Raw genomic sequence first — 21,864 nt, 5'->3', positions numbered from 1 at the left:
ATGACATAAAGCCAAGAAGTTCAAGTACACGTTTACCCTTCACAAAAGCTGACTTTCAAGTCACAAAACAGCTAAAGCTGGTCAAGCTGGCTTTCACAGTACATTCTTGATAGAGATAATTTACACTGGTATTCTCAAAGTTGTTTTTCAAGCTACTCAATGCTCCCCCCTCAGACTGTGCTATCCCAGCGTTCTCACTCCTGGCTAAAGGTTTATAAGCAGTCACAAACTATCCCTCATGTTCATCTCATGTACCCTTACCAGAAGTAAATTCTTTTGCCTCCCTGTGGCAAAAGCCTTCACTGTCCATAAAGTTGCCCATAGGAAAGGGCAGATTTCATTAACAACTTGATGGCTAGTCCAGATCTTGCCCAATTCTAACTCCTTCCTCTCTTACTTTATCCTGGAGAAGTTTAGATTTTTCTCAGGAATCCGTCACCCATTTAGTCTTGAACCAGGCATATAAAGCCTTGCCATAAGAAAGCAATGCCTCTCCCCTTCCCCAATTCTATCCTTCTTCAACTAGGTTAGGTAATTCTACAATCAATACTCTAGACATGCAAGTTATCCAAAACAAGCCTGTTAGGTCAATTAAATCTGTTTTGATTATACAGGAAGTCATCCAGGTCCTCTTGTTTATTTCACATATTTCCTGCATGAGTATTAGCTATAGACATGCCCTAGTTGGGACAGGACTACTCATGATCATGCCTAGATCAACATCCAACAGTTACTAAGCTTTGGAATCCAACTTAAAGTTTTACAAAACACTTGCTATTAAAAAAAAAAAAAACAGATTGTAAACAAAGTCAATGTAATGCATTTTAAATGTTTTTCAAGAAAACAGAGCTACAAGCATATCTTGCATACTATTGAGCAAAGGCTCAGCTTGGAAAAAGCCTAAGATCCTCATCAGAACAAGACGTGGCATCCACTACTCCAATTATGAACCAGGGAGAGGACACATTAGTACGAAAAATTAGCAAAGTACACTTCAGACATGAAAAAAATTATCTGCTTGTTTTCCAACAACTTTAGCAAAACGGCAACATCAGCCAGGACAAACACAACAAAAGAACCTTATAATGATTACGTAGCATCCATCACAGAAGCAAGCAAATATCTTGTGTAAATTTTGTTTAAAAAAAAAAAAAAAGAAAATCACATGCAACATGAAGTTTAGGCTTATACAACACCAACCGTTTACTTAAAACCTTTTGCTTCAGCTATAAGTAGTTTCAGTCACAGCTTTGCTTAAAAGGTCAGTAAATACATTAAGAGGTCAGTAAATACAGTACCAGTTACTTCACTCTAACAAGGTCCCAAGACAACTTAAAATAACTTAAGTACTTGTTTAGAAGAGTTAATTATTAAAACATATATGCTTATTCTTCCATAAAAGCAAGTGAACAACTTACTTGCTAGCTTAGCCTGCAGTCCTGAAGGTCCAGGTTTTGAGGTCTCTGACTTAGAAGAGCCTGGTAGAGACAGTTTTGTTTTAGGGAGACTAACTTTTGGACTGAATCGAGCAGCCCAGTCAAACTTTGAAGAGCCACCTGTTTTGCTCTGTTCTTTGTCCCTGCTGCTCCTTCTTGGACTAGGGCTGGACGCAGAACGTGAACGTCTAGCCTTATTCTGGTCCTTACCCTGTTTCACTCTGGCACCCTGAGGAACAGTGGAAGAAGCAGAGGCAATAGCAGAAGAGGAAGAGGATGTAGAAGCTGAAGAAGAAGAATCAGTGATGGTGCTACACCCAGCTTTGGCTGAGGTCACCGATTTTGAAGCCAGCTTGGAGGATTTTGCTGACTTCTCTTCAGCGCCAGTTGATTCAACTGCTGAACGACTCTTTATACAAGACGTACTCTCTGTCCTTTTCCTTTTCTGACTTCGGGAGCTACCAGCAGCTCCACCCTTTCTGGTGTGAGCCTTGCTTGTTGATGGCAATTGTGTAGACTTCTGCTGTTCTTGGTCTAAGTGTCTTCTCTTGGATTTAGAATGTGGCTTGTTACTTTCCGAGGAAGTTTCGGCGTGTTGAAGTGCTTTAGGTTTTTTAGCAGAGCTAGGAGAATTGGTCCTGCTGTAATCTGGACTAGCACTGCGTTTAACTCCTCGAGAATTGTCTTTCTTAGGCACTTGCCCCGTTTTTTGCTTTTCTGAAGTACTGACTCTTTCTGAATCTTCTTGTGGTATTAGAACAGCAGATGAACTACAGCCTCTGCAGAAATAAGCAGAGACAGCATTAGTATTAAACTCAACCTCATACTGTGCAACAGTTTTGCAAGACAAACATCAGCAGTCAAAACAAAGAAAACCGCAAGTAAGAAAACCTACCGATTGTTAAGTTCATAAAACATGCTCATTCCAGACTTTGATGCAAAAAAAAAAAAAAAAAATCACTAACATGAAAATTAAAGCAACAAAATAAATGCATCAGATATTGCTTTTAAACAAAAAAGAGGGAGATACTGGATGACTTGGATTGATTTCACTAGGATTTTTGTAAAATTAATTAAAAATTTCAAGCTATGAAGCTGTTATCTGAATGTTTGGGAATACAAGTTCCACAAGAGAACGGAGTGCTCAACAATGCATAACTAGTCACAACAGGATTCCAGCTCAACAGAAGTGCTTAATGAAAGCCTATCTTATGCGATTAATTTCAAGAAGCACAAGAAGAGTACAATTTTCCTCTACATGAGAGAAAGATGATCCAGTGCATATGTAGCAGAAACTTATAAAGAACAGATAAAATGTGTCTGAAGCGTTTACCCTAAACACAAGTGTTCTTTGGAGTATTGTGAGTTTCAATTACTGTCGGACACCACTCAGAACTCCTTGGGCAATCTTTCCCCAGCATGAAGAGGGAAGAGAGGAAAAGAACTTGCAAGTATTTCAGGACTAGTTATGCATAATTTGTATGCTCCCCATCATTGATGAGATGCTCTCAGTTGAATTAAAATAAAAAACATGAACAGAATGACACACATCCACTGAATGCAATACCTAACGCCGTAGTCATACATTTTATAACAACTCTGTATAATTAGATATATTGCATACAATTGTGAAGTGCAGATAACACTGGTAACATGAATATGAAGTGCAATTACCTTTTAGAAAAGTGTCCCTTGGACTGCTCAGAAGTAGTATTAGACTGCACTTTGGGTGTCTTTGAAATAGATTTTCTACTCTCAGGAGGGCTATGTGCCTTATGTTTTGCCTGCCCTAAATGTGACCTGTCAGCAGAAAGTCAAAACAGAAAGCTATCAGAATTCTGAGACAAAGATACAAACCAGTAGGTGGATTTTTGTTGTTGGGACCACTTACAGCTATTAGATTAAGCATAACGTCAAATCTTTCCACATCAACCCCTTATATTGTCAGTATTCCAAGACAAACATCCATTCTGACTACAAACCACTACCCATCTAATTGTTTTGTACAGCACAATTACTGAGGCATTTTCAGTGAATCTAACATTTTCTCGTATCTGAGCTGGGCTGATAAATTCAAGTTTTTCTGGTGCACAAGGTTACTGAATTATTCACTTCAGCATTCAGTTTTTACCAGCACAGTAAGGCACAAGATTAAACCACCCATAAAAAAACCTTTTCTCAGAAACAAACACTCAACTTCAAGATTTCATACATTAAGGTTTATGCAGTCACAAGTATTTACAAGTTTGTTTCTTCGGTCTTCGCTCAAATGCTTGGAACAGGAATGTAACCAGTTCCATGTGGAATGGAAGCTCAAAACTTTGCAAGTTACTTAATGACTGCAGTTCCATCAGTTCACAAGGACTGAGTACTCTTTGATAATGCTGAAGCGAATAGTTTAAAAAACCCACATGCTACTGATGAAGGAAGTCAGATGAGACAGGAGACCTGTGATGTCAAAGAAAGGAATGAGTTTCAGATAGACTGAGAGTTCTCTCAAGCAGCCTTCAGCTACATGCAAAATGTAGCTTATTGTATGAGCTTTGACTAGAAAACAAAGATCACACTATACTACAAATGAAATGTAACACTGAAGTTACATCTTCAAACATGCTCCACGTTTGTTTTTCAAAACCAACGGCTATCACCATCTGCAATGTCTATCATCTCCTGCATCTCACAGGAGACAGCCCATAAGCATTTAGAATAGCATAGTATAAATAACTACAGCAAGAGACATCTTGCACTTCCCCGGATAAAACATCTTCGACAACTATAAATCTCAGCTGCTCATATTCTATCCATACAGAATGCCTGAGCACTACTAACCTCAAACTAGTCTCACATTAATGCTGGTAGAAGCAACATAAAACATGTTAATTGTTTCCAGACTTAGCACTACATGCAATCAGCCCAAGCTATCTAGTCTTCTGAGCTGAACTACGCAAACGCTCTTAAATCATATGCAAGGGCTGGGGAATGGGAATAGAAGATTTGAGTTCCAACCCACGTATGACCCCAAACAAACATCAGAAAGTTTCAGCCAAATGAGTAAGTGGGAGAGGTGAGTGCTCCCCAAGTTTTCAGATCACTTTTCTGACCAAGAATCAGCAATCTTGCTAGAGCAAGGAGACCTTAACACACTATTGACTACTTTCCTTGGTAGGAAAAAGCATACTTAGTTTAACGAATCAAGCAATAACAATTGCTAAGAGTCAAAATACCAAACTATGACTATTATGAGTGTTTTTCTTGGTAACATTGATTTGGTTTTTTTTTTTTCCTACTAATGAAGCATTCTCAAGTTGTTTTTGATTTGTTTTTAAACTTTCTCCTGAAATAATTCCTTTTCTGTTTGTCTCTTGAAGCATTTCTCCTAAAGTATTCCTAGCACCAGTTACTCAGACAGATGAATGCACATAAACAGCTCATATTCTAAACACTTCTGGAAAACTGAGCTAAAGAAAATAAATCTGAAAAAACGGAACAGTATCTTCTCTGTATTTCAATCATTTTTCCTAGTATGAGAAATAAAGAAAAATAATTTTAACTATAAAAAAGTGAAATAAAGCTAAATCTTAATCTTACAGCTAATTCCATCAAGGTAGACTTGGAAATATTTCATCTAATCCCGAGTGTTTAGATTTTTTTTTTCCCCCTCAAAGAGTAAGGTATGAAATTGAGTTTTCCTCTTGAAATACTTTTATTATGGGAGTAACTGAAGTTATTACATAATTTGCACTTGGCAGAAATATTTTTTATGTAAGCTAATTGATCAAGGTTCATTTATTCCGAAACATATTTGAGAAATTTTCTCTTTGAAGTTTTTGTTTTAATTTAATTAGAACTGGATTCAACTCAGTACTTCACGTGTTCAAAAAATACAAATAATTTGAGCTTTTAAACTAAAATGTGGCAAAAGCAATACACAAAAACATCAAATATTTAGCTAATCTTTGAAGAGTTGTCACTAGCTCCAAACTTACTTCCTCTCAAGTCTTCTGGTTCCTACAAGCTTTACAAATATAATTCCATACCAACGTCCAATCTAAGTGCTACAATCTATAATTGAGACTGTGAATACTGCATCATATAGACCAGTTGTATTTGCTTTACCAGAAGTAACATGAGTAGCTATTACTTCCTTTATGTAACCAGAAAAGTACCATTAGAAGCACAACAGGCAGAGAATCCGAAATGAGGATTTTTTTTTTAATTGTTTGCAGAAACCTCGTGTGCTCACTTCTCATTCTGAGTTTTATCATTGACTTTGCAAAGTAGGTACACAAGACAACAGCAACTGTTCGCTCCCCTTCTCTTAAGATTTACATGAGGGCAAATCGACTGATAATTTGAAGACACTGCAGGACAAAGTTAAGAGAACCACAGATCAGCTAACAAATATTGTCCCAATTTATATTGAGGTCATGACAGCTTGTTTAAGGTCTTGTTTAAAAGTCAACTTGCATACAAAAGTAGTTAGAATATTCTGATGAGCTCAAAACAAAGATTCACACTTGGATTAAGTGCTACGGGAGTTACAGAGACAGCAGGCAGAGTGATTCTTGGTGGAAGGTTGCGAGCTGCCTGTTCTTTCACCCACAACTCAAGGCTGGTAATTTAGCTTTCACACAGTCCTCAGGCATGGCATCAACATTTTAATCACAACTGGTCCAAAACCAAATCCTACTTAGAACAAAATTAGTGTAATTGACAGAAAGATTATTCTGACTTTAATATTTGAAAAAAGACAGTCCAAAATGTATTCCAGTGTCCTCTGTGCAGCTTGCAAGCATCTTTTCCTTCATTTAAACTCTCATTCTAAATACACAAGAATAAGCATGATATTCCAAAAGCCTGTCTTGTATGGAGTGCCACACTTTCAAATACAACATAACCTCTGTGGCTGTATTCACAAAAAATTAATATCCCACTTAACCAATGCTCCTCAACACATCAGATGAGTAGAGATGACAATGTGGAGCTCATGCCACTGGAAAACAGTATTTGCAACACCAGTACACAGTGCTAAGTATAAGGACCACTTCCATTACTCCACATCAATACACCAAGGCACTGCTTTTAATCAAAAGAAACAGACGGTTCTTTCAGACAGGATCTGCATGCCTGCAGCAACACTTTCAAGTTGCTGCTGTTGAAGTGGTGGCTCAGAAGCAGTCTGTGGCCCCACTGAAGACTTAAGACTAAGCAGTTTGCCAAGAGATGGGATACTGTAGTTAGTGAAGTAAGAAAGCAATAGTATCTGCCACCCCTCCTTCTCCCTCCTAAATGAAAAGTACACTCATCAACAATACTTGCCTCCCCCTCCTCTTCGGATTAGCACTGCTAAGGGAAACTTTATCATTACTCCTTCCCTATAAGCCTGCAGAGTTCTTCAACATCAAATACTCCAAGAGATTTTTCAGACAGATTTTCTTGCTGTACAATTAGAAGAGTGCCATAATAATAATAATAATTCTAAATGGTGAGGATAACAATGAATACTTTAACCTGGGAATACTACGTCATCCATAACAGCAGGTCACCCAAAGCACAGTTATTTGAATATCACTGCTGACTGAAAGCAAAGGATGTTTCAGTTTGAGGCAGCTTTGGCTAGGTGCATACAGAGGTGAGAACTAGGAGAAAAAATTTACTTGTTTATAAATCTGTTTTCACACACACCTTGGTTGCTACTGATTCTCGTTCTTCTCCCCTCTCTCCAGAAAAGCACGACAGATACTAAGCTTACTGCCAATTTGTGATGCAACAACCTTTCTCCATGGTAAGTCCAACATCAGTTTATTCTATAAAAAAAACTGCAAGTCGTGCACTCAAAGGTCAGATCAAGTTAGTGTGTTGAATGTGAAATCACAAGTAAAATCCAGTATAAAACACACCATAGGCTTTCACTACTCATTTTGATAGCAAGGGTAAAAGTTAGTAGAGTGACATAAATACAGTCCAGTCTAAAACAAAATGGCTTGTGCTGTTGTTACCCATGTAAGGCAAATTTGCCAGTAAAAGGCGTCACGAAAAGAAAACTTCGCATTTCTTTTTTGTATATTAGACCAGATAGGAGTTGACAATTTCTAAAGCCTTTACATAAGTGATGAGTAGCTGCTCATCAAGCTAAATCAACTGAATTCTAGCAAGAGGCCTTTAAGCTGTAGAAGAGCCAGAGACATGCAAAAACATTTCAGAACAGAAGCAGCAAGTCTCTCCAACCTCCTTTTACAACAGACTTCAGTTGAGAAAGCTCCTGTGTTTACTACAGTCAGAACACACAGAAAATGAATTCATCATCAAGATCACATTAACCAGTGTGCTTTCACCCAGGCCTTTACATGCTTTACTAACCACAGATGTCTGTACATAACTGTGAAGACAGCAGAGATCCTATTTTCAAGAACCTATGTTCCCTAAACAGTAGTTAAGGAAGGAATATTCTTCAAAAACAATGCTGGCCTGCAAAATAACCAGGTATATATGACAGCAGCTGTACAAGCACTGGGCAGAAGCCTTGTGTTTATCAACTATTTTTTTTTTCCATTTGTGCAGTGATTAGAAAAAGCAAAACTCCATTTCAGGGAATTATTTCCTTAAAAGTTTCCTTAAAAGAATAGTTAACATCTCTCAAACAATGACCATGCTTTCAGTTAACCCTTAAACTAGGGAGAAATCTACCACTTGTTGTCATTACAAAGTGAAGTTCAAACCTTTGACAGTAAGAGCTTGTTACCTGGTGAGACTAAACTTCAACATTTTAATACACCAGAGAACCCAAGATTAAAGTGCACGTATTCAAACATGCACACCTGTAACATCTCTAAGGAAAGAGTACACAGACAGATGTTGTTTACAATGGTACTAACATATTTCTTATTTAGACTAGTATTACTTAAAAAAATTAAACGACATATCCAAACAAGCTTCACTTGGTGAAGACTTATTTTTTAGTTTCAACGGCAATTATTATACAGTCAGCATCCACAGAAAAATTTCAAGGTTCTGCACCACATGAGCTATCAGTTATCAGAACAGATACTACTCAGTCCACTTGCTCACTGGTATATTAAGACATGGCAAGCCTTTCGTCATTAAACTATTCAAAAGCTACACAGAATTAACATACAATGCAAAGGAACAGAAGGTACTGATTTAACTGGTATTCCTAAAAGGAATACAGGTTTTCCCCAGGTTTCACAGACCTTTATCTTTGCCAGCCCCCTACAGACTCATCAGGCAAGGAAGAAGGGAGAGGAATTTGTTACTACCAGTGATTTGGGCAATACAGTTCAGTTACACTTTTTCCACATAGATTTACTATTGCTGATCTAGCTGAGCATGCTCAATTACAATGAATTCTCCATGTTCTCAGGCTAAGCAATAACAGCATAGACAACCTTTATGAAAACATTTTACTCAAATTTCAGTATTTGAATTTCAGAGCAGGAAAGCTCATCCCCTAAAAATCACATCAACTTTGCTTTTATACATGAAGACACCCTGAAGAGTAGCAATCATACCTTCCTCCTGCTGCGTCGTCTTGTGGCTGGGCCCCAGCAGTGTTCCTCTGTGAACGTCGCAGTGACCCCCCTGGATTGTTATTAGGCCGGTTGGACATTGGCACCTCTCTCCTGAAGGGACATACCCTTTCTAGACACTATCATTCACTGCAAGACAAGAGAAAAAGAGAGACTCATAACACCTGTGACGTGAAGACTCGCAGTCATGCCTCAAGAAGCAAAACGTAAAATGCTATTGTTCAAGTAAAAGCTTGAACAAGTAAAAGAATTTCAATTTATTTAAAATACAAACAGGACAAGATTCTTCTGGAAAGCATTTACACCTTTTACGCAGAGCAACCAGTTTCCAGCATGTATATTTAAACACAGGACACAGTCTGCTAAAAAAGCAGCACTTCAATTAATGCTATTCAAGAGAACTTGTATTTATTAACGTAAAGGAAAAACCTCACTAACTAGTCAAACCTCAATGCCTTGTAGAGATCTAACAGTAACTAAGAATTTTAACTCACTGCAGATGACAGTGCTAGTTTGAAGACTAGGCAGCAGTATCCACAAGCTAACAGAAGTTACTGCTTCCTTCTCAGATTTATCAAAGTCCATCTCTACAGAAACATATACCGTAATTTAAAAAAAAAAAAAAAAAAAAAAGACCCAGCTTCAAACAAATTCTTGTTCATAAGAACATAGCTCATGAGAAAAAACATTTTAGAAAAAGAGTTAGTGAAAGTGCATAGTCACTTAAAAACAATGCCACAATGCCAACTGCTCTTCAGGAATAGAGGTATTTCACGATTGTGTCACGTAAGTCCTCAGTCAAGAGGGGATGTTGTACACTTTGCTAAATCAGAAATTCTAAACAAAACACACAGGAACAAGACCATAAGCAGCAAATCCAGTTCCACTGTTTTTAAGATCATGTGGAACCTGGTGTAAAAAAAAAAATAAAAATAAAAAAATAAAAAAAAAAAAAAACAAAAACAAAAAGAACACCACTACCTTCACAAGTATAGAAAGCCACAAGAAGGAAAACAAGGAAAACAACCCAGATTTAAGAACACAACAGTCTACTTGCTAATTCTGTATCTGTAATATCTATAAGCACAGTAAGTCTGACAGCAGGAGTAAAGATCACTTCATCTGCAGGTAAGTATGGCTCAGCTCCAATTCTACTGGCTCCAGTAAAGTAAGTGTGAAGATCTGCCACTACCACTATAGGCAGGCAAGTACTGTCTGCCATTTCTATTCCTCCGAAAGCATTTGTGAAATTGAACAAAAGCTAGCAGAAAGACAGAATCCTAAGATTAATTCTACTGCAAGTTGTAAGAAACCCAGAGGACCTAGCCGAAGTCAATCACAGCACTGCCAAATACCATTCTGCATTCTCTTTATTTCTTTATATTCAAAGAACAAATGAAAAGACGTCTCTGTGCAAACACCCACAAGGAGACAGGTGTTATGAAGTCATTTTCAGGAAGGAGGAAGCAGCATCATCAGCAGAGAGGTCAGCCGAGGGTTAAATAAGGTGCTTATGCTAACTTGTCAGTCACATTTAAAATAGTTGTCATAATTCTCATACCAACTGCAAGAATGCACATTCCCCACAAATTCATTGTGCAAGGAATAATGCTTACTCCAGCACTGCTCCTGCACCAGCCACACGCTTTCCCCTCTAGGGTCAGTACACAGGCTTTTCCACATAACACCAGAAGATGCTGAAGTAATCCCAGCACCTGGAGCCCTGACACCATCCAGAGAAGCCCTAATGCAGCATCCTTCTGCCTGAACAGCCCATGCTTCAGACACAGGCAGCACACAGTCACACCCAAGGTATTTTCAGCTGTGTCAGATAACGATGTGGCAGCTGTTTTGTCCTGTAAGGCATCTTTCAAATCAAGATACATCCTGAGTCACACATATATTGAAATCTCTCAAGTTAACTGAGTTTCCTAATGTGTAGCATGCTACCACAACTCCCAGATCACCTATAAATATGATGCAGCTTCTTGACTTTGCTGTGACCTTTGACATCAAGCCATTACTTTCCATCCCACTGAAAGTATACAAGGCCACAGAGCATCACGTGCCCTGCCAACTAGCTCCACAGGAAGAGTGATGCTCTCAGTAGGTCACAACCGAGTTCCACATACTAGAAGAACTGGAATAGAGCTCAGAAGTTCCCAAACCTGAAGTGTTCTCAGGTTGGAGAAGCGAAGCTATCTGTAAGCACTTAGCTTTATCCTCTCCATCCTTAGATGCTTAAACTCAAAGGAGATACACAATGCAGTGCATCAGCTGAACGCACACATGCAGCCCTGTCATATTAAGACATTTCCTCAGCTACATTAAGCACCCACATCCCATACTAGAGTTACAACTGTACATCAGGTCTTCTTTAGTTGATAACCTTTTTGACATGAAAATTTTAAACTCAGGTCCTCTGCTAGTATAATGTTTACATTAACTAACATGGCTTTTTTTACTGAATCACAACTCAGTGTTCTCAGATAGAATGATGCAAAAGCACTGACCTGCAGACGCTTTTGTTATAAGCACCCACTTTAGACTGAGGATGAACTCAGCAAAACAGTGTTTCAAACCAATTCATAATGTATCCCCTGAAGACACCTAAAAGCACTGATACCTAATCATCAGCTTGCATAATATTCTTCTGGTGTAATAAACACATCCTTATTACAGCTACCTGTTGTCTTGTTTATAGTAATATAAAGAAAAGGTACACAGAAATTAATTTTACTAACATAACTCTTACGAATGTTATAGCTCACATTACTGGCAAGGTTCCAAAAGAACAGAAGATACAAAAGGTACCTGTCAGCTTACAGTGGAAGCCTTTGCATTTACCTTTTTTTAATCCTAAAAGTCAGGGGAAGGACAAATACAGAACAAGCCTCTATTTGAGTATTATTCAGCACCCAAAAGTACCTGCTGAAGGATGCTGGACAGTGATTTCAGCTACTAGAAGGAAAAGAGAATGAGTAAACCAAAGCACTCCAACAGGCTCTACAGCCACTAACAACATGACACAGCAAACTGGTAACAAAACCTATAAAAAGCAAACAGGTCTTTCCATGAGAAGAGGGCTCCCCTAATCTACTTGGATCATCTTCAGTGCTGGTTTATGAAATTCTTTTCAAGAGTCTTAGTGGCATAACAATTTTTCAGGTTCTTGCACTCCAGCTTATCACAGAATCCTTAGAGTTGGAAGGGATCTCTGAAGGCCATCTAGTCCAACTCCCCTGTACTGAACAGGGACCTCTGTCTCTCCTGTACTAAGGCCTCCACATCTGGACACAGTGTTCCAGGTGAGGCCTTACCAGCACAAAGTAGAGGGGCAGGATCACATCCTTGACCTGCTGGCCACACTATTTTTGACGCATCCCAGGATATAGTTGGCTTTCTGGGCTGCATGAGCACATTACTGGCTCATGTCCAGCTTACCATTCACCAGTACCCCCATGTCTCTTTTAGCAGGGCTGCACTCAATCCTTTCATTCCTCAGTTTGTATTGGTGATGAAGGTTGTTTCAATCTAGTTGCAAGACCTTGCAACCTGGATTTGTTGAATCTCATGAGGTTCTTCTGGGCCCACTGCTCAAGCCTTTCTAGGTCCCTAGGTATCCCTCTGGTCTGTAGACTGCACCCCACAGCTTGCTGTCATCAGCAAGCTTGCTGAGGGTACATTCTACCCCACTGCCAATGTCACTGATGAAGATATTAAAGAGTATCAGCACCAGCACTAACCCCTGGGAACACCACTCATCACCAATCTCCATCCTGACACTGAGCCACTGATCATCACCCTCTGGACTCACTCCTGCAGTTCTTTGTCCATCAAACAGTCTACTCAAATCCATCTCTTTCCAATTTGGAGAGAAGGGTGTTGTGGGGTACTGTGTCAAAGGCCTTACTGAAGCAGAGAAAGATGATGTCAGTGGCTCTTCCCTTGTCAATTGATGCAGTGACACCATTATACAAGGCCACCAGGCTGGTCAAACAGGATATGCCCTTGGTAAAGCCACGTTAGTTCTCCTGTATCACCTCACTGCCTTCCACGAGCCTTAGCTTCCAGGACGATCTGTCCCATGGTGTTCCCTGACACCGAGGCAAGACTGACCATTTGGTAGTTCCCAGGATCATCCTTTTTAACCTTTTTAGAAATGGGTACAGTGTTACCTTTTTCGCAGTCACCTGGGATTTCACCTTGCCTACAACTTTTCAAATACCATCAAGAGTGAGTTGGCAAATACACCAGCCAATCCCTTTAGGACTCCAGGATGCAGAAGGAATATTTAAGAGGTATGTGAAGCACCTCTGCCTACAGTGCACCATCATAATGCCATTTACCAGCCTGGCATAGAGCTTTAGTGAGCATACCACCTCCTTTGCACTTCGGTCCAAGAACAGGTGCTTCTTCAATGCTGCAGCAGCAAGCAATAGTGCCAAAGCATAGTGCTCTGAAACCAGTATTAAACAGAAGAAAGAAAAAAAAAAAGGGGGAGGGAAGGAGGAGAGAAAGACATGAGGATGTTTATACTTAGTAAGTTCTGGTTATTTTCTTCCAGAAAGTTATAGTCTTGACAGCCAGAACCCAGAATTCAGCATACTTATAAGAATTCTACAATTGCAGATTCATATTCCCCCACATCAGTGTAGGCAGTTTACTTTTAGAGTTGAAAGTAATCACTACTAAACTGAAGAACTTCCTGTACATGGTCAATAACTGCTGAATCTTAGATCATTTTAAACTGACCTCAAAGATGCACCTCATTTTTTTGCTCACTGGGCAGGTTCTCCTCCTATACCTGCAAACACAATCTCCTCTTTGTCTTGCAAGCAAGCACTCATACAATTACCCCCACCACTTTACTAGTTGACTCAAATTTATTAAGTAGCATTTTTTATTCCAGTTAGTTGATTTAAATCAAATCCCATACAGCTCATTTTCACACAGTATTCTTCCTCAGTACATTCCAAATTCAACAGTAATAACCTCTGTCCAGTTCTTTTTCTATTGCAGTCCAGACAGATAATAGCCTGCACATCAAATATCCATGCAGGCAGAAGCTCTTATCCCCAGGCAGACTTTTACCTTTCTTGCTTGTACAAATAGTTCATGGAATGACTGAGGGAGTGAGTAGAGTAACAATATTGAAGACTTCCTAGAAAAAAAAATATTTCCTATGACCGCTTTTTTCAAATTCTCATCACCCTCCCCTTCTGCCTGACAAGTATCCATACTCAAGAGAAAAAAAAAAAAAGAAAAAAAAAAAAGACAGTCCCGTAAGATACAGTAAGGATGTTGAATTTCAGTGTCATTCATACAAAGACTCACTCAGTTGTATGAAAGTACTGGGCCTTAAGGAATGCCAAGCCTTTCTTCCTCCAACACAGAAATAAGCAATCTACCACCCAGTTTCTTCTTTCTTTTCACTGCTATCTTCTCTCTGTGGAAAAGCCACAAGCTGATGACATTATTTAACAGTGGTAGGGCATGCTATAGTTCACCTGCTGCACTGCATCTATTGATTTTGTCACATTAACTTCTTTGACACAGGAACCAAATAGATTTACACCAAATCACATACTGGGTTGGATAATGTTATTTTTTGGATTCACCCCCTGAAGTCGGGGGGGAAGAAAAAAAAAAAAAAAAAAGCAAAGAGGCAAAAGCCCAGAAACACTGACTAAAGTGAATTCAGTACAGAGACAAACTGCCACAGCAAAGAAGATTAGCCAACATGTTGGTACTGAAACACTTCTTCAGTCAGAAAAGGAAGACAAAAACCAAGTTTGTTCTTGAAAAGAACATCCAGAAGGTGTCATTTCTATACTTGCTCCAGCACAGAACTTCTGTAAACTTAAAGCTGTACGGCTTTGTCAGTTCCTTTAGAGAAGGTTATTAAAATATTAATGAGAGCAGAAGCAGAATTTAACAGCAAACTTTGTTCAGACCTGATGCCTTTTTACTACAGGGTTCAATTGCAGCACAAGTATCAAGTTAGAATCACAGAAAGCTCTGGCTGGAAGAAACCTCTGCAGATGACCTGGTCCAGCCTCCTGCTGAAGGCAGGGCCTTCGGTCGTGTCAGAGTTCTCCAATTCTGCTGACATGCAACAACTCCTAAACCAAAATACACTGCAAGAGCAGAAAGGCAAAACATGAATCATAAGTGATCCCCTGATGAGGAAAGATGACATCACCAGTTAAATACCAAAACACCATGCCAGGTGTGTAAGGACATGCAAGGGAGAGACACCAACTACCAGAAAAAGTTTCAGCAAAAGCATTTGATAAAAAGCCATGCAAGAGATATCATTCTAGTGACCTGAGACCTCAGACATGCCCAGATGTACAGTTGTGCAAGGACACATACTGCACCTGTCCAAGATACAACCTTGGTGAGAAAACAACTCTGGCCCTATTTCTCACTGCAATCACAAAGCACCAAGAAAGCACTCCCCCCACTGCAGCTCCTGAAAACTGAGATGCAGTAACATGAGCCAACTTGAGAAGGAAAGCAAAGACATATGCACATGAACTAAAATATCAAAAGACGACAATGAAGACAGACTCGTGACCAGCTCAATAACCATTTTTGCGCTCACTAGCTTCAGACAATGTACAAGCTATAAACTAGAGACAGATTCTTTCAAATTGCTGACAAAAAAAAATTTGCTTCCTAGAGTTACTTGCAATTGAACAGTTCCTGGTAATTCAGTTGCTCTGCAATTGTTAAAGTAGAAGCATTTCTCAATCAGTTGAGAAACATAGCAATAGTTACAGATACTGCAGAAAACTTCTCCAGCACCAGTAAGTACACTCAAGCTATGAACTGTCCACATAAGTCAGTCAAGCATGCAGAGTTACTCACTGATCTACTGACTTCACAACACAGCTGGCCATTAAGAGATTACGATGTCTTTTGGCTCTTGATACATTAAGCAGCCAGCTCTTCCCTGCAGTGGGATCCAAAAGCTCAAACTCTGCTACCCATTCCAGCAGTACACAAAGCCATGTCAGCAAGTCACTGGAAGCCTGAAAGGATGTAGCCACCAGATTAAGTTTCTCTGTACCAAATCTACACATACATGTATTCAATAAAAAACGGAGATTGGGAAGATAAAATCTTAGCACAAGAGGAAGGGAGAGAAGCTAAAAATATCTTCATTCATGATCTCACAGTTCAGAATAAGGGAAACTATACAACTAATTGGCAGCTGGAAAATTCAGTACATCAATACGAAGATTAAAAAACTCCCAGAGCAGAAAAGAGCCCTGAAAATGTCTCTGAAAAAGATGCACAGCACTGTTTACAAGAAGAATGCCCCAGCTGTTATGCTGGACCATTCGATGATCTCTGGAGGTCCCTTCCAACCCCTACAATTCTGTGATTCTGTGATGTCATCCCAACAGGTTACATACACACACAAATGTCCCAAGTCAGCAAAGTAATATCCTTAACTGTCAACTTCCATTGGTGAAAAGACTGTAAGACAGCTTAGCACAACATACTGAAGCTTGAAAAGTATAGTCTAGAGAAGTCAGACATTAAGTACTGTTTCGGGCAAACTCACAACGGCAGACAGTATCACACAACCTGCAGCTGCTAAGAACAGTATGGTGACGGTACAAAAATGTTCCAAGCTGCAGCAGAGCATTATCCCTACTCCTAGCAGGTCAGCTGAACTTAAAGCCTCAGACTGCACAGCCCTTCTGCTGAGTAAAAGCAAACAAGGTTTTAAGTTTCCTTCAAACTATTAAAGATTATGGAGACCTAAACAATCACCAGGTTAGAAAGAAAACAGTGGATTGGTTTAAAGCACAACTGAAACATTAGCCGGTCCCCTGGGTCCAAACTGAAATACCAAACATGAAGCTGATCAGAGTGATAGAAGAGCATTTCTCCTACTGACAGCTTGATAACCAGTCAACAAGACAAAATAACTAAAGAGCCAAGAGAAACATATCAGTAGAAGGGATGGCCACAAATGAAAAAAACCACCAAAAACAGGGCAGCAGAACATTCCTATTCATTTGAAGAGCAAAAAGGAACCAAAACCCACTATCATGTTCTATTCTGTACAAGCAAATGTAGAGTACAAGGTGGGCTCAGTTGTCTTAGGAATCCATTCCTTCACGAAAATGCTGGGGGGAAAAAAAAACCACAGTATTTAAGTGCACTGAGAAATTAAATTGGTACTAAATCTTGACTGTGTTCAAGAGCTGGTTAAGAGGTTACATAACATCAGGGTTGTAAAAGCTTTCATTTCCTATAGCCCCCTCTTCTGCACCAGAAGCTGTGGAGACAAAATGAAGGAGCTGTATGGAACAAACAGGATGCTGTTTTAAGGGGATTCCTCTTCAGTTCTATCACTTTGCTGCTCTCTATCTTATGATAGAGGAGGATAGAAAGCATACAAGTTGTTTCACTCTTCTTTGTACTACAATTTGGTTCTGAAGACCATACTGGCATCATCCCAATCCTAGACCCTCATCCATAAGAGAAGTTACAAAAAGTAAAGAATAAAATAGAACATTCTTATGTTGCACAAACACGTATTCTTCATTGTTATTTAATATTCTGCATCTTTCTAAACTAGAAATCCTGTCAAGAGCAATTGTTCCTCCTTTTTCTAAGAACATCAGCAAGAGAGCTGACAATCAAAACCATTCTCCAGTTTATTTACAAAGCCAGAGCATAACTTCGCTCAAATTAAGCTCGCTTTCTTTCTAACAAGCAGAACAGCTTGTTACCCTCCCATGTCACCCTCCTGGCATGTCAAAACTAGTTCAATGCAAGTTTTTCCCATCACTGTATTATTTAACTTGAATTCGTTAACAAAGCAAGGGAACGCTCTCAGCAGCAGAATGCCACGTAAATGTTTTTATGTTTACAACACCTGTAGCTTCTGCTTTCAGTGTCTTGCTTTTGCTTTTTCGTTTTGATTTTAAAACCAATTAAACACTAAATTCTCTTGCGTACTTCAGTCAATTCAGCAGCAATTCATTTTGTTTCTGCTCACAACTATGAAGGCTATCAAAAGCCTGGGGACCTAGCAGCTAGTGTGTTCAGTAGAGTACAGTCTAGACAGCTGTGAGTCAATCAACAAAAGCTCAACTCCAGAAGTCCAGAGATATTTAAGCCACCTCATCATAAGCAAGGAATCTGCACTTCCAAAGTTTCTTCTGTCCACCTACATCAGATCAAAATCTCCCTGCCAACTGAGCTGATACAGCAAGAGCTTAACTCCACCCTTTACAGGAACTCTGAAACTGACTCTTACCTGTCAACAAGCTACTGAACAGAGAATTTTGTGCTATTCGAGTCCCAGTACACAATTCTGCTACCTGGTGCTTACACAAGAGTTGTTTCAGCTTGTTAGCAGTCACTGGAGTACAACTTTTTAAATAAATTGAACAGAAGCAGCAGTTCTTCACAAAATACAGATCTGTGAAATCACCAAGATGAGGACAAACTAGCAGCAGGTGGTCAAGTAAGACCAAGCAGACAGGCATGGCAAAGTAACAGCATAGGGCTTCCGTCAGTGAAGAGCCCCAAATTGAGATACAGGCAACAGCATCACATGACAGACTGATACAGTACACAGCTACGTTCTAGCTGCAGAGCCTGCTACACAATACATGCTCCAAGTTGTGGCATGGCAAGTTGCTCGAGCCCTGCCAAGCTCCTAATCAACTTCCGTCATGCAATCTTAAGTTCTAAGAGAGCTAGTGAACCCAGCTGCTAGTAAAACATGGCTTGGCCATCCAAAGATCAAATCAGTATACAGTGATGTCAGTCATCTTCTGGGTAACTAAAGGAGAAGAGGAAACAGAGAAGAACTATTAGCTATATGAGTGAAAAAACTCAGGGACTGGATCTTACAGAAGTTACCGCAAGAAGAAAAAAATACCAAAGGAGTTGGCCTGTACACACAGATTAGAAGAGTGCCACAGATGAAACCAAAATTACATGTCTAACTAAGGGCATTACGCTGATCAACCTTGAAAAGAAGGTAAAGAGGGAGGAGATCGGGTCTTCAGTTGGTAATATTCACCTTCAGCTGGAAGTGCCCAAGAGTTGAGAAGCCTGTTCAATCATACAGGTGTTAAAAAAAGATGAAAGCTGGAAGAAATCTACATCCTCAATGGGAGGGGGCAATAGTTGCCTCTTACCTATAGATAAAATGGAGGTCAAGCTTTTGCATTTTCAAGATAACAATTAGAAAATTTTTAGACAAATTAGGAAACTTTGGGGAGCTTTTTCATTGTTTTGTGGTATGCTGCCTTTTTGTTGTTGTTGTTGTTTTTAAATCATTAATATTTAGTACCTGATGTGTGTTGAGGCTTCCTTCCCAGTGCCATCTCAAGCAGGCCACACCCTCCTCCAAAGCTTCTCTCACCCAAATGCTACACAAAGAAGTCGTGAGCCTGCTACATAGCAAGATTCCTATACAATACATAAATATACACCATTAAGACATTCACCTTGTATCAAACCATGGATCAGAGTACATAATGTATGTACAGAGAAAAAGAAAAGAAGCTGTGTTTAAAGCTGAACAAATGGAAGTCACACCCAGAGCAACACCTGTTAGACACTGAGGATTAAACTGCCTTTAAGCTGATCCTATCAATGATAGGATCAGGAGTTTACCATGCTCAGAGCTATTCTTTCACATAACTACACAAAAGAACATACAACATTAGCTTATACCATTGCACTTCAAAAGGTCATGGGAAAAAAAAAAAATTGTCAAGAGCCTGAATACTGAGCTTTATACAAGAAAAAACTTCACAGCATGCATACTGATGAGACTGCTTACCCTGCTATAAACACACTTCATCATTACTAACAAATAAAATGAGAAACAAGGCATTGTACATGGAGGCTGGAGCATGGGAAAAAAAATCATACACACGCACAGAGACTGAACACAAAGAGTTAAGATATTAAACCTGAGCAAGTCTTAACATTAGAACCTGATTTTTAGCAGGATGCCAATCTTAGTTTTATGCTCAACAAGAACCTACCATACTTTTCCCCCTAAAATACAAATAAAAGCAAGACAAATTCCTCCCCTTCCTTCCCACATGATTAGCACCAGCCCCTTTTTCTGCTTCTTACCCCTACACCTGCAGACTACCACATATTTTCCTCACCCAAGCAACATCCTTAACTCCACAGCTATATGTTACAGTCCACTAGATTACCATCTTTATGGAAAACAAGGTGTGTTTATTCAGTTTTAACTTGGCCAGGTTTACCCACGCCTGAATTCCTTACTGATGGTCAGAGTAGGAAGAAAGTTTCCTTATTGGCCTGGCAAGGAGACAACCTACAACATGCCACCTCAACCTGTTCAACGTTTTTTAGTTACCCTCCAGCTCTCCAGTGTACTGAGAAGATTCACAGATCACACAGATCAAAAGAACAGTTTTCCACAGGTGTGAGATACTTACAAAAGAATAAGCAGGGCTCTAAACCTTCTAGAGTTTGGGCTTGTTGTAATATCTGGATATTACAACAGCTGATTTGATAAGCCTCTACTCATGCAATCTGTCTGTGATTGCCTCCTACATGGGCAACCTTTTAAGCATTAATGTAGGAAAGTGAAGCGACAACATACAATTACCTCCAAAAACAGGTACCTTATCCAGAGCAGACCATAACCAGAGCTGGAAGCAAAGAGGAAAGGAAGACAAGGCTTCTTTTAAATATTTTGTGTGCACAATGACTAAAGGTTTTTCTCCAAAGCCTGCATCTGTCTAGCCAGTCTCCTTGAAATATTTCTGAAAACAGGAAAAAAGCTCATACTGTTAATGTGGCACTGAAATAAAATGCAAAATTCACCAACTCTTAAACAAAACCAACCATTTTTGCACGTTTGCTCTTTCTTAAAAAGCCCACAAGACAGCCATACAGACTTAGAACTATCCTGCACATCCCTTTCCCCTCGCTATTTATTTTAGGCTGAATAATAAAAATGCACTAGTAGGGCAGACTGGAGGCAAACAAAAGAAGAGGACTGCTTGTTCACAATGCAAGATAGAACACCTCTTTATAACAGTTGAGTAATAAACAAACACAGGCAACGACTGACTTCAGGGAAGGATTAAAGAACAAAGCAGACAGGCTTGTGAAGGAAAAAAAAAATACCTGTAGGCCAAGATCTGAGAACAGTTTCTTCCTTCCCTCTGCTCAGCATCTCACCATACTAAATGCAAAATTTAGTTATTTCCTAAAGGCTGCAGCCTCTCCTTGATCCTACATCTGTTTTGCTAATGAAAGATAGTCAGTTATGCACATCCACATCCCACATGAGATTAGTGAGCAACGAAGTGTTCTACCCATCATGCCATCTCTACTGCCACTGTTTCCCCAGTTCACACCTTTGAAGTAGTTAGTCGCAGTATCTCCAACACCCATTTGTTACCAGAGATGCTGAGTTGAACTTTGTGTCTTCCTTCTAAGCTTCCTATACTTTATTGGTACCTCTCCTTTGCATTTAACAGCTTCTCCTGTAGAAAGTACACAGATACTGTGTACTGCACTTGGAAACAGTCTAACCTGTCCATGAACTACTCCATACAGGTTCAGTAGCTTGTAAACAGTGCTTATTGAAATAGCACTGTTTATTAATGGTTTAATCATAAATGTCTACTTTAACTTGCTAGAAAGACAACTCCATAAAACAGCCTGTTGTTGTAGCTTCAAATATCAAGGTCGGCTTACGCCATTACAATATATATTTATTCCATTTCATGACAGAGTCTGAGCATCTCAAGGAAGGGAGTGGCCTTTGTTTTATAGGCTTGGTTTTGTTGTTGTTTTTTTATATATATGGTTTTTTGTTTGTTTTTTTTTTTGTTTTT

The 21,864-nt window shown here is 39.4% G+C and overlaps 1 protein-coding gene across 8 annotated transcripts in view; it reads right to left on the bottom strand.

Annotated features, from left to right (window-relative positions):
• Positions 1–21,864, bottom strand: part of TRIP12 (thyroid hormone receptor interactor 12) — a 67,902-nt gene that overhangs the window by 33,804 nt on the left and 12,234 nt on the right. For 5 of the 8 annotated variants that reach the window (XM_042821140.1, XM_042821143.1, XM_042821144.1 and 2 more), the window contains 3 exons: positions 8,966–9,112; positions 3,111–3,236; positions 1,419–2,215 (listed from right to left, as the gene is read on the bottom strand). In XM_042821140.1, the coding sequence (XP_042677074.1) occupies positions 1,419–2,215; positions 3,111–3,236; positions 8,966–9,063 (1,021 nt within the window). In that variant the 5' untranslated portion in view covers positions 9,064–9,112. Of the gene's footprint in view, positions 1–1,418; positions 2,216–3,110; positions 3,237–8,965; positions 9,113–19,319; positions 19,418–21,864 lie in introns of those variants that run through there. The other 3 variants (XM_042821145.1, XM_042821146.1, XM_042821141.1) reach the window with 2 other exon arrangements.

This window comes from Centrocercus urophasianus, unplaced genomic scaffold (genome assembly GCF_019232065.1).
Source record: "Centrocercus urophasianus isolate 14NV4802_14NV808 unplaced genomic scaffold, USGS_Curo_1.0 seq_19, whole genome shotgun sequence".
In the NCBI taxonomy this organism is placed as follows: Eukaryota; Metazoa; Chordata; class Aves; order Galliformes; family Phasianidae; genus Centrocercus; species Centrocercus urophasianus.
Note: the sequence above shows the minus strand (reverse complement) of the source record. Positions and strands in the feature narration are given on the sequence as shown.